Source organism: Neodiprion pinetum, chromosome 4 (genome assembly GCF_021155775.2).
Source record: "Neodiprion pinetum isolate iyNeoPine1 chromosome 4, iyNeoPine1.2, whole genome shotgun sequence".
Taxonomy (NCBI): Eukaryota; Metazoa; Arthropoda; class Insecta; order Hymenoptera; family Diprionidae; genus Neodiprion; species Neodiprion pinetum.
In genome coordinates, this window is record NC_060235.2 from 28,543,291 (window position 1) to 28,555,995 (window position 12,705).

General features: G+C 44.6%; 1 protein-coding gene across 3 annotated transcripts in view; it reads right to left on the minus strand.

Annotated features, from left to right (window-relative positions):
• The window catches only part of Delta (neurogenic locus protein delta), an 85,442-nt gene that overhangs the window by 13,626 nt on the left and 59,111 nt on the right, over positions 1 to 12,705 (minus strand). For all 3 annotated transcript variants that reach the window (XM_046620848.2, XM_046620846.2, XM_046620847.2), the window contains exons 3-4: positions 5,694 to 5,751; positions 180 to 431 (exon numbers count right to left, since the gene is read on the minus strand). In XM_046620848.2, coding sequence (XP_046476804.1) covers positions 180 to 339 — 160 coding nt within the window. In that variant the 5' untranslated portion in view covers positions 340 to 431; positions 5,694 to 5,751. The remainder of the gene's footprint in view (positions 1 to 179; positions 432 to 5,693; positions 5,752 to 12,705) is intronic.

Genomic DNA, 12,705 nt, shown 5'->3' on the forward strand with positions numbered 1-12,705 from the left:
ATGCGGCCGATGATGACGAAGGGAGCGAGAACCCGAGACTGTGAAGTTGACGCAGCGCCGATAATGCGCGCGTTTCTTCAGGCTCTCCGAAGATATTCCTTATTCCTGTACTTACTCTTACTCTTACAATTAGATTCGAATCAAGCCGAATGATTTACTTGCTCGATATAAGAACTCACCGGTCGTGCAGTAGGAGTCCTTCCACCCTGCCAAGCAGACGCGTTCGCCGGTCGGACTGCAGCTGAAGTGACCGAATCCGTCGTCGCGGGGTCGGCAGAGGTTGACGCATCCGGCACCGTAGTAGTTAGCGTCGCATGTGACTCTGTACTCGTAGACCATCTTTGAGTGAGCGCTTCGATGCTCGTCGACGGTCCAGTTTGAACCAACGTCCAGCCACCTCTGGGTCGTTAGTCTCGTGATGAGAACTTTCTCTGAAACATTGGCAAAGAGAAAGGGGCCGATTGATTAGCGCGAAATGTAGGTATATGATACAGGTACACGTGTATGCAAATGTAGGGACATTCGTGGTTCGAGCTTTGCATCCTCGAAACGACAACAACACGGAGATCTCGGTGAAACAAGGGCAGCCTCGCAGAGTTTATCCCATCCCTCGGGCGGGGCATCCCCGGCTTCGAATCGCATGTGCAACGCAGCGGCAGCAGTCGAGGGTCTACCGGATGCGCCGCTGCGAGCGAGTGGAAGGTGCTTCCGTACGGCTGACCGCCCCGGGCTAACCGGCCGGTCTTTAAATCCTTCTAAAACGTTATTTTTCTCTCAAGAGTCGAGAATAAGAAGAATACGAAAAGGAAGGAGAAGAACAAGAAGAAAATAGCCACAAAACCTTCGGGCAATATTTCGGACGGAGTTCCCATGCTGCCTCCTCGACGATAAGAAGAAAAATAAGAAGGAAAAGGACGAGAAAGAGACGAAGACGAAGACGAAGAAGAAGCGGTGGTGGTATACGGACCGATTAGCTCGCCGTGCAGCACAGTATAGCACGCCTATAATATACAGCCGGCTCGTATATAATAACTCTCCTCTCTTCTCTTTTCCTCAACAACACACCCAGTATACGTACGTACGCTATATATCTATTCCCGAATCGTCTGCCTTCGATCACACACGTACGTGCGTGAGCGAGCGAGCGAGAAAGTAAGTAAGTGCCGTTGCTGCTGTTGCTGCCGCTTTTGCTTCGGTATATAACTATATATAGCACGCAACTCGAAGCTGAAGAGTGCGTCTTAAAGATACCCCAAATTTCTGCCTGCTGCGTTGAACTTTGGTCGGTTGCCACCCCTGGCGCACTAGAGTCTAGACATTAACCGAGGCGATTTCGTAATAAAGGAGCTTGAACGCTGCGATGAACCAGACGCGAAACACCACCGCTCACTCAATTGCCGTTTCAATATCCTCACTCTCTACGGTGTCTTTGATCATTACCGCTTACTTTGCCCCAAATTCGCGATTACACAGATCTCGTTTGTCCGGAACAGATATGGCACTTGACGACATAATAGGTGCAAGATCGCGGTACAAGGAATCAGTACGACACTACCCTGAATTTTGTTCTATCATACCGTTAAAATTTTTTTAACAAATTCTTCCGCTGTTTGCGATAAAAAAAAAAAAAACGACTCTAATCGTATCGCACGATGAATAAGACTTGAAGTCTCAAAGAAGCTGAGACGCGTAACGGATGCACATTAGGCTGATATAATGTTGCGAGAAAAAGCGAGAGAAGGAGAGAGAGAGAGAGAGAGAGATAATGCTACCAGAGGCCGTAATGGCCCGACTCTGACTATCCAGAATAGGTATAAGGTAGTAAGTTTGCGGTTATCCGTGTAGACGTATACTATTAAACCGTTGCTGTGCGTTGTGTTATAATTTCACCAGGCATGGCACCGCAGCCTCTGAACCTGTATCAGCAGCGGCAGCGGCAGCAGGAGCCACTGAGACGATCAGGGAGGCTACGAGAGAGGGAGAGAGGGAGAGAGTTAAAGAGAGAAAGAGCGAGAGAGGAGAAGAAGGGGTCTGACTGGCCAGCCGTCGACCAATTATTGTTATTGTTATTATTACGGGTCGAGCAGAGAGGCAGGTGCGTCTTTGGGCCGAACGAACGACCCACCAGTCAGCAAGCCAGCCACGCTATCACTGTTCCCCATGTCAGTTTTTCCTGCACATTCGTGCGTTTCTCTTCTTACTTCCCTCTTTCTTCATCTCTCTCTCTCTCTCTCTCTCTCTCTCTCTCACTTACTCACTCGCTTGAAACGCCAACGTGCATACAGTATAATACAATTGTGCGTCCGGCGTAACACGAGCGCAAGGGTTAAAGCCGTCTTGTGCAATGCTCTCTGCATACGTATAAAGATCCTGAGTAAAAAGGCGCGTGCATCATAATTATAATAGCAACGTATCGTGCACACCTGGTGTATATCATCATCGTGGTATATTTCGCGACAATACCGTAGGATGTTATTAATTTGGCAAAGATTTAACCTGCATATCGAATCAGGAAGTGCACAAGTTATCCGAGCAGTAAATTTCAACAGCTATCGAATCGAACGCACTTCTCCGCTGCTTCGGGTCTCGTTAACGAATCTCATCGCCCTCCTGTAACCCACTATGGACACACACACACACACACACACACACACACACCCGTACAGATGTGATCGAGCGGGTTAATTATCATCCGAAACCAAAAGCTAACGGAATTCTCTGGCGTGGCACAGGTGTAGCTGCTTGTCATGACGCGCGCATGCCGTATGTGTGTACATATGCATATACATCCGTACACATCATCTTAAGCATGATTTCTTGTCGATCGTGGCGTCAACGGGTTACCTATATAACCCTAAATATACGACGATGTATAAAGACTAGAGGATAGAGGTGAAGGAAAAATAAATGAAAGAAGATAGTATAATAAAAGTAAGAAGAAAGATATACGTGTGTATATATACATATGTATGTAAAAAGAATCCCCCTTTGACCCGACACGTTTCCGGGTATTTCAACCACACCACCACCTCTCTTCATTCAGTAATTAAGAGACCGGTGAAAGAGCGGATGTACGCCGCCATGCGTTACCTTTACAGATTTATTTCGCCCGTCAGACGCGGTACGTACATACATACGTGCATACACGCATACACACATACATATATATAAAACGCTGTGCAGCAGAGATAAAGATAGAAAGATTGTAGAAGAGAGCAGAGGGGTAGGTACACACCTCAAGTACTCCCTGTTTCACTGATACTTATTCCAGGTGGGTTTTGTATATAAAACCACGCGGCGATGGTTCCCTGCCCAGACAATTAATTAATTAAGGTGGTTAACGTTTTCCAAAGGTATATACAACACGCTGCTGATGTCTGTATTTCCGCCTGCGGTTAATTGGACCCGCGCTTGAACGTAGATCTATACACGTTCATAGGTCGTATCATTCATACAACACACTTCTCGTTGAATCAATTAGCTGAATATTTTCAAATAAAATTAATAACGTTGTAGTAAATCTCCCGCGTTATCATCCGATCATAATGAAAGATCGCATTGACTTTGCATTATACGATTTCAACGCTCTTAAAACTCCCACCCATCGGTTTCCTGTCATTCTATACCTACGCGGGGGTTATAATACGCGTGTATTATACTTCTTGATTATAATTGCAGCTCGGTAATTTCATAAATTCTACATTCGCGAGTCGGAAAACTCGAGGTCACACCCACCGAGTGCAATGATACAAAGTTCAGATTGTACTCGCACGATACGTACAACAATATCCTCATTTAATTAAACATCCTACCTATACCTAAAGACCGTTAAGTAGAGTCAGCAGCTTGTTGTTACAGGTGTCGCGTATAACGTGTCATAAAGAGCGCGACGCGAAGCGTCAAAGTATCCTCAGGGAGTAAAGCTTACAGGCAGTGATTGACCGTCCGTTCGCACCCGGGGGTAAAATTAATGGTTCGACAAACACGAACGAGGAAGCCGTTGACGTGGGGCGATCGACGGAAGAGGGTCCGTCTCCTCGGGCCCCTTTCCCCATATCGTTCCTCCGTGCCCTTGGCCATCGCCGGTACCGCAGATATACGTACGGCCAAAGCCTTCCTTACTTCCTCCCCGGCCGCTTCGAGCTGTATAAAACCGTGAACCCTGTTCCGAACCGTATAGGATGTATCCACTGTGGTTCGGTGTCGGGTTTCGCCACTACAAGAGCAAACGTACCTCCGAGTTAACCCCCTTCCCCCGACGCACACACTCTCGTCTCTATGACACTCTGCCGCAACAGCGTTCCCCGGGGATACCGGGATATATACATGGAACTCGCTATACGGTTACACAGGAAGGAAACACTAGGCACCCTTTCGACGAGACCGACCGTAAACTGTCGTGTAGGTATAACGCGAAGATCGTCGCGCAGCGTTGTTAAAACGGGTGAAAACGGTGAAAACGGCGTGTGGCAGAAATCCGAAGTTATACGTGAGTTGTTTCATTTTTAACTCGAACTTTGACATTTTTTGTATCATCCATATTGTTTGAAATATTTCTCGTTTCACTGGAAACAAAGTTTTTCGACAATTTTTCAACACAAAAAATTAATTCGAAACCGTTCGTATATACTTGAAATTATAAATTAAGTACGTGCTAAAATGGGACAAATTACGATATTTAATTTATATTTTAAATTTGTGTATCAGATATCATCCATCGAAATCTTGTGAACAGTTTCGAAGTTACACTGTGTAAAAATCGTAGAGAAACATTGTTTCGAGTTGAAAATGAGTGCAGCGATAAAACTTGATTACAAGAAACTTTGTCAAAACAGAAATTTCGACGAGGATGACAATATAATAAAATCTACTAACTTGTGCTAGTCAAAACTCTGCTTTAAAAATAAACCGCATCGGGATGCAACGAGCCCTCCTTAAGATACTTACAATTAGATCATTTTAGGATTTTTGTCCGAGGATTAATCAAGCGTCTGCTCACATAGATTGATTCGCGAAAAGATTTTCGACCGCGTGATTTTTATCAGTACGAAGCCTCTGAGCGTTCTCTTTCAATTTCTGGATGTTTTTTTGGGTTTCGACCTGCAGGGTCGGGGTTCGGGGTTCGCGGCGTCTGGCCAATGTCGGGCACACCATCCAGCGCCGACCGGAAGTTGCGTCTTGGCTGTCGAACCCGGGGACGGTGTGCTAGCTCGAGCGTCTGTCCGCGGCGCGCGCGCCTCGCTCCTCTACACTCGCCACTGCGCATGGCCATAGCCATGGCCATAGCCATAGCCACGGGGCCAGCTGGCCCACACATGCCGTGCGGGTTCGCGTTCCTCGTTTTTAAACCCGCGCCGCAAGTCTCTTCCGTACTCCTTTCGTGCCGTCAGCTATAGCTGTAAGCCTCAAGCTCGAGGCCCAAATTTTTTTAACCTCCATCGGCGAGTAATGAGGTCAAAAATTGGTAGAACGTTAATTACACCAAAGGCGGAGAGACGGTTAAAAATCAGAAGATACAGTCAAAGAGGTATAAAGAGATTGTTGGAACATGTGAGAAAAAGGCACTGGTCGTTTACGATCGTGCTTATTTTTTTCAATCTGCCCGGCTTCTTTCGGTTCCTTCCTTACAATTATGCATTACAGGTAATTAAAGTAGTGAAAGTTTCGTCGCGATGTAACGATGATAAACTTACCAGGATGCGTGGAATTGTCCGTGTCATGGTATGCCTCCACTATTAGCGAGAAGGTGCCCTGAAAATCAAAAGAAAGAAGCATAAAGATTAAACATTCATTTTGTTACATGATCAAAGGGTGAAAAAAAAAAGATAAATAATAAAAAATAAAAAAAAAAAAGCGGCATAATTTTTCAACCAACAAAACTTATTACACGTGATATACGCGTAAAAGTAAACGTTATTCGCGCCTTGGTGACAGCAGCTGCACGATAGGTACATACCTACATATGTACAGAGATGTGCACGATACCCCTTTGAGGCAAACGTCCAAGCGTGCCGTTTGTAATTAACGACAAAACGAACCGTTTCTAGCCGACGTGTAGGTATGTACATTGTGCATACTATGCATAGGCATGTAATATACGGCAAGGACTATATATATACTATAAATAAGCACATAGTAGCAGGACGTGCACCTGGTCGACGTAACGAGACACACGTCAACCCCCGGGGTAGCTGCCGAGCGAGCCTGGGGCAGGGCCGATTTGCCTCAAGTATTATACAAGGGGTTCGTCGAGTGGGAGGTGCAAACAACCGGCGAAGAGCCGCGAGCGAAAACGGGGGCGGCCGGTCCAAACAATCGTTATAAATCAGTTTATAAGTCTTTGAGGGATTTCAGACGCTGAGTATTCTTGCTTTTTTCTTGCCGCGAGAGAGAAAGAACGAGCGGCATACATACAAACTTGTCTAAATTGAATAGAACACCTCCACCCCCCACCCCCCACCCCGCAGAAGAGAAGAAAAAAAAAAAGCAGCCCAACAAGCACGTAAAGCAACGTAAATTTTACAAAAACCGCGCCAAGCAAACCGCATATAATCAACCATTTACACGCGTATATCCCCATCAACGAAATTGCTAAATTACAACGGACTAAAAAAATATTCGCACGATATGCAGTTTCAACACGCAAACCGTATTGTGTACAAACATATCTCCTGCAAGCCAATGATCATCCCGCGGATAATCGTCAAAAATTCATTCCCTGTTACAGCTTCGCGGTAACTGCAATTAATCCGTCTTATAATTTGAGCTTTAAAGTAGTATATTGAGCGGGGTATAACGAATTTTATTGCGAAACGAACAAACGATATTTCCGTACATAAATTAATTTATTCGCGGAAAAAGGGGGAGTCGAGTTCGCGGTTCGTTCAAACTCCCAAATCGTCGTACAATTATCCTTGAAGAGAAAGGAAGAAAAAAATAAAAATAAAAATAAAAATAAAAATAAAAATACTGCTCGGGTGTCGGGAGTAGAAGAAACGAGAAAAAATGCTAGACGAGGTGAAGGTGAGATGAGGTGAGGTGAGGTGAGAGGAGAGACTGGAACAGGTGATTCGTGCATGAGCAGGTCGAGAGGCGAACAGGTAGTCGGCCGGTCTACTAGGTCCAGCCTAGCCGATGCAGGACACGTAACTAGCTGATGTGTATATTTTTAGATAGATCTGTCTCGCGTCCCGACCCCGCGGCTCCGGCACCTTCTCCCCCTTCCCCCTTCCCCCACCTCGCCGCCACATCCTAACCCCGCGTTGTTCTCTCACAGCGGTCAAGAGCAGTCGAGCATTCGTGTATTACAAGTGTGTGCATTCACCGCGTTGCGTTAAGCGTTACACATTCGGAGAGACGACACGTGACGATGATCGGCGCTTATAGTTACAGCCACCTGCAGGCGGGGGAGAGGAGGGGCTGAATGATATATATATAAAAAAAAACAAACAAAATAAATTTAAAAAAACTAACAAATCAGCAGAGAAGTTCAGGGGATATATATCCTGGACGCAGACTGACTGACATCGGCTATAATACGCAACTAACTAATCGAAACGATCAGCTTGTACGTGTGTAAAAAGTCCTGGGTTTAAATTCCGCGACATATACCGTAGGGTATAATTTATCAGGAGACAAATGAAACGGCTGGCAAAATACGTACTCGGCTACCCGTGCACTGCATATACATATATTCTACGTGCAGTGTTCAGGAACCACCGCGATACTTTATGGCACGGGTATAGGTATGTGTAATATGTATATGTTGTATGCATGCGCGCGAGCGCATACCGAGGATCAGAGGTACGCGAATTAAGCCGACTGCAAGTCCACCGAATATTATATGATATAATATAATATAATACAATATAATATGATAGAATATGTATATGAGTAGTTACGTATTACACGAGGATTGTACGTATGCATGCGCGCGTGTGTACAAATTTGATATTGATAAGTGAATTATAAAAACAGAAGAAGAAGAGAATTACACCGAAAATTGTTCGCGGAATATCGCGATCGTCGCGTGAATACGAAGTGGAGTGGAGTGCCGGTTTTGTTTTTGAGAGAATGCCGCCGCGCGGTTTAGAATCGGAGGAAAGAGATTACGCGAGAAATTCGGAAAGAGAGAGTGGGAGAGAGAGAGAGAGAGAGAGACGGGTACATTCAAACGATACGTAAAACGAGAGAGGTAAAAAAGAGAGAAGCACAGTAGGCGAAGAAGAAGAAGAAGATGAGGAAGCACAGAATCGCGCAGGGGAGATGGAGAGCGGGAGAGTGAGAGAGAGAGAGAGTGAGAGGGAGGGAGGAATCGGTCGGGAGCCGGGAGTCGGTTCCCACGGCTGCGCAGCATACCTCCTCCTCTCTCTCCCGTTCCCCGATCCGTTCTTCTAAGCCGAAGCCTCCGCAGCGGCGCTGAGTTCTCTGGCTCTCTGGCTCTCTTCCCTTTTCCGTCTCTCTCTCTCTCTCTCTCTCTCTCTCTCTCTCTCTTTCTCTTTCTCCCTCCTTTTCTCTGGCACGCTCTCTCAAACGCGGCGATAGCACACAAGCTCTCGGAGCCCCCCCGGACGATTCTGACGTGCGTGTATTAAATCTTACCTCCCCGAGTGTTCGTGTCCTTACTTGCGTGTGCGTGCGGAAAGAAGTTGGTCCTCCGTCTGTCTGCGACTCGACGTCGCGAAGAGGAAAAGAAGAAGGGGATCGAGATACCTGGGGTTATACGGAGGAAGAAAGAGGATCCAGGTAGAGAGAGCGAGTCTTTTTCTTTCTCTTTCTTTCGAGTTCACCTATATATGTATGGTATATATGTTTAAATTGTAATACACGCGTACAAATTATTTCGTACGTACATCTTTAACGTATTTATCACATGTACGTATGGCTCAGTTTCAGAAAAAAGTAACGAATTCTGTATTACTTTCACAATCCGATTCCTATCTGCCAACTAAACCCTATTGTAGGTCGTGTTTGTATAATATCTACCCCTCTCTTTCCCTCTCTTTCTAATACCGTTCTCTATCACAACTGTTTGTTCAATATTGCCACGAAAAATAAAAATGAAACCTATCTATTTATTTAACTATCTACCTTTCTTTCTTTCTCCAATTTTCGAGTATACAATTGATACTTTAAACGTAAATTATGTTATTGCGATAATATATATATATATATATTAGTAGTATGGAAGTATAAATATAGATCGTAAAAAATCTAAATTCTCATCCCACTCTCTTTTCAAACCGATCGTTGTACATATAATGAATATATATATATATATATATATTGAAAAAAGTTAGTAAGTATACATCAAATGAAGAAAAAAGTCCAAATCCCCATTAATCGAAAAAATATCAACCGAACTTGATACACACAGAATTGAGAAGAGACGCGGAAGGATCAGCGGTACAAGAAGCGACGGTGCGTGGCAGGGATCGCAGGTATCAGCTGATACCTGTCAGATAACCGGAGGTGAAGTGGAAGGGGAATAGTAAGGGGGAAGGGGAAGTGGGAGGGGGATCGACGACCACGTGTCGCGCCCCGAGACACAAATGTATTACCATTCATTCAGTCGTTACGTCATCCGGGTTTCATTCTAAACTTGACGACCTATTTTTAGGCCTTTCCTGCACGTATGCATGCGGTATATATTATGTGTGAATAATCTGTATCGGTATGCGTACATATATACGTATAATATACGTCTATACACGCATAATATATAATGCACTGTACATAATCTGTCGAAGGATGTTAAGCGCTACTGTTGTGTTCCTTACTCTGCCCTCCCCCTCCGCCCTTTCCTCTTCCTTTTTCCGCATCATGTAGCAAGCACTGTCGCGACCGCGTCTTAAATCTTAACATTTAATTTACATATGCGAACGCATATTACCGAGAAAGATACGCGCGCATCGTTTAAAATCATGTCAACTTTTGAGACACATGCGTGCGTTTCTTTTTTCTTCACCGCTTTAGCGCGTGACTTTTCCTGCTTTTTTGCTACGCAGCAGCGGCAACATTTGCAAAATATACCTACATATATTCAGGATGACGTTTTTTTTTTTTCTTTTTATTTTTGCGGAATCATTCCTGCAGTTTTTCCAAAGACTTTGTCACAATTCTAACAACCCCGATTGTGTATTTCTTTCCCTCAATCTTTCTCTCCTCCGTCCCTGCCTAAATTCCCAACCAAGAAACCGTCTCTTTTGTCAAGGAATTGAATGGAGGAGTCGCGTAGTCGTTCGGCAAGGAGGGTATAAAGTACAAAAGAAGAATGCGAGGAAGGAATTTTCGCGAACACAACAAAAAAAAGAAAGAAAAAAATAGAAAAATTCAAACAAAAAATAAAAGGAACAGAGAGAGAGCGGGAGAGAAAAAAAGAAGAAAAGTACGCATCGTTAGACATTCAAGGTATATCCATTCACAAGAATTCCAAAAGCACCGAAATCCTCAGGTTTGGTGAAAAAATGTCAACGCATCGCGCATATTCGCGCACGTTAAAAAAAAACCAAAGGTAAAAGTAGGAGGCGAGGAAGCAGAGGCGCGTTGCATTCGACATGTTGCGTTACAACGTTACAGGTATGTATATAGGTATAAAACAACGTACCTACGTATGCACTGCACTACACATTATAGACGTCATATATATATATATATACACATATATACACATAGAGGGTATAGGATCGCGTGTAATTTATGCTAAGCGTTTCGCGGACCGGCCGGCCATTCATCTGTTCCTCAAACTCGCGTTTGAGACGCGAATCACGCAGCCGTCGGGCGTGGGACCAGGTTGTCCCGGCGTCCTTCCCTCCCCCTCCCTCCCCCTCCCTCTCCCGCCCCCACCCCCTCTCTCTTTCTCTCTTTCTCTCTCTCTCTCTCTCTCTCTCTCTCTCTCTCTCTCTCTCTCTCTCTCTCTGGGCTTCGTTCGCCGCGTGTCTCTATCTAATGAGGATGTATGTATGTGTGTATGTATGTATGTATGTATGTATGTATGTATGTATGTATGTATGTATGTATGTATGTATGTATGTACGCATGTATGTATGTACAGGGCTTATAGTAGCCTCGAATAATCCCGTCCACCACGCTATGTATCGCATCGCAATATGTAAGTATAAGGTATATGATACGAGATATGACAGCGGCACGCGATCGTGCCTACCTCTGCGGAAGAAGCAGAAGAAACAGAAAAAGCAAAAGAGGAGGAGAAGGAGGAGGAGGAAGAAGAAAAAGAAGAGAAGAATTAACCTGCAAGAGGAGCATCATATTCGTCGGCAAAAAAAAAAAAAAAACACAAAGAGCTATGTACAATATCGGTAAGCTTCCTCGATCCCTCAATGCTGAGGGAAGCTCAGGGATTTACGACTCGAGAGCAGCTGTAAGAGAAACACCGCCGCGATCAGCGATTTCAGGTATATATTTCAGGTTGAAGGTGGTGTCTGCAGACACGCCGGGAAACCTTGATTAAATGATGAAACGCAACGTGCAATTTTCACTGTAGTTTTTAAACGAAAAAATATACCGTTTGCTTTTATTTACAAGGCAGGTATAACGTATTTGTTTCTATGGAAGATAACTGCATGAAATTTTTTCAATTCTTTCACAATTTTTTTCTTCTTTTTTACCTCGTCGATACAGGGAGATTGCAAGATATTTCTTCATTCATTCGTATACTGTATTTTTTTATTATTCGTAGAACTACATAAAAGTGTACGATATAACATGCGAAAGACGAGGCGATGATGTTACTGCATGGGGTATATAATTAGTATAATATACCGTTCCAATTAATTCATACCGCACGTGGTACGTCGCCAATTAAGCTACAGCGAGCAAAAGAGAGAGAAAGAGAGAGAGAGGGAGAAACAGATCCGTAATCATAATCCGTGCATGTGTGGCAAAAAGCTAGTCTAATTGGTTTACGTTACAACGGAAATCAACTCGCGACTCGAGCCTCGCGCGATACACGCACCATGACATTATAAAGGCGCAAGTGCACTGTGAAAAGCTTTGCAATTAGACGAGATCATACAAAAACTTTCACCGTCTTATTCCTTAAATCGATTAAAACAATTTATATTTTGTCTCCAAAGAAATGCATTTATATCAAATTCAAAAAAATATTGAAATCAAATATTATTGCCAACGAGGCATGCTTATTATACACGTCCCAAAAATGTCTCGAACATCTTCCCTCGCGGTTTTCTACCCTACCTCATACAGTTATCGATAATCAAGCCTGCGGCAAGTTAAACGTTAACATTGGCGAAAGCTCGATGTAGTTGATCGAACCGAAGCGATGGACTAAGTGCGTCACGCGCATAATATATATAAATATGTACGTATAGGTGCCGAGGAACGACAAGGGTGCCATATGGGTTGGTAAATTTAACTCGCGAGCTCGCCGAGCAAAAGAGAAAGAGAGAAAGAGAGAAAGAGAGAAGAAGAGAAGGGCCTCGGGGGCCTGACAAAAGCGCCTCTGCCCACCAAGCCATCTGCCACCGGGGGCTCTCCTCTTGTTGCTGCAGGAGAGCATTACAGGCAGCAGCAACAGCAGCACCAACAGCGATGGAGCACAGAAGGACGGTGTTGTTGCACGATAGGATACGCAATGTGCAGTGCAGTGCAGTGCAGTGCAGTGCAGTGCATGGCATGGCATGGCATGGCGGGAGGGAGACAAGTGCTTTGCGACTATGCACGGTA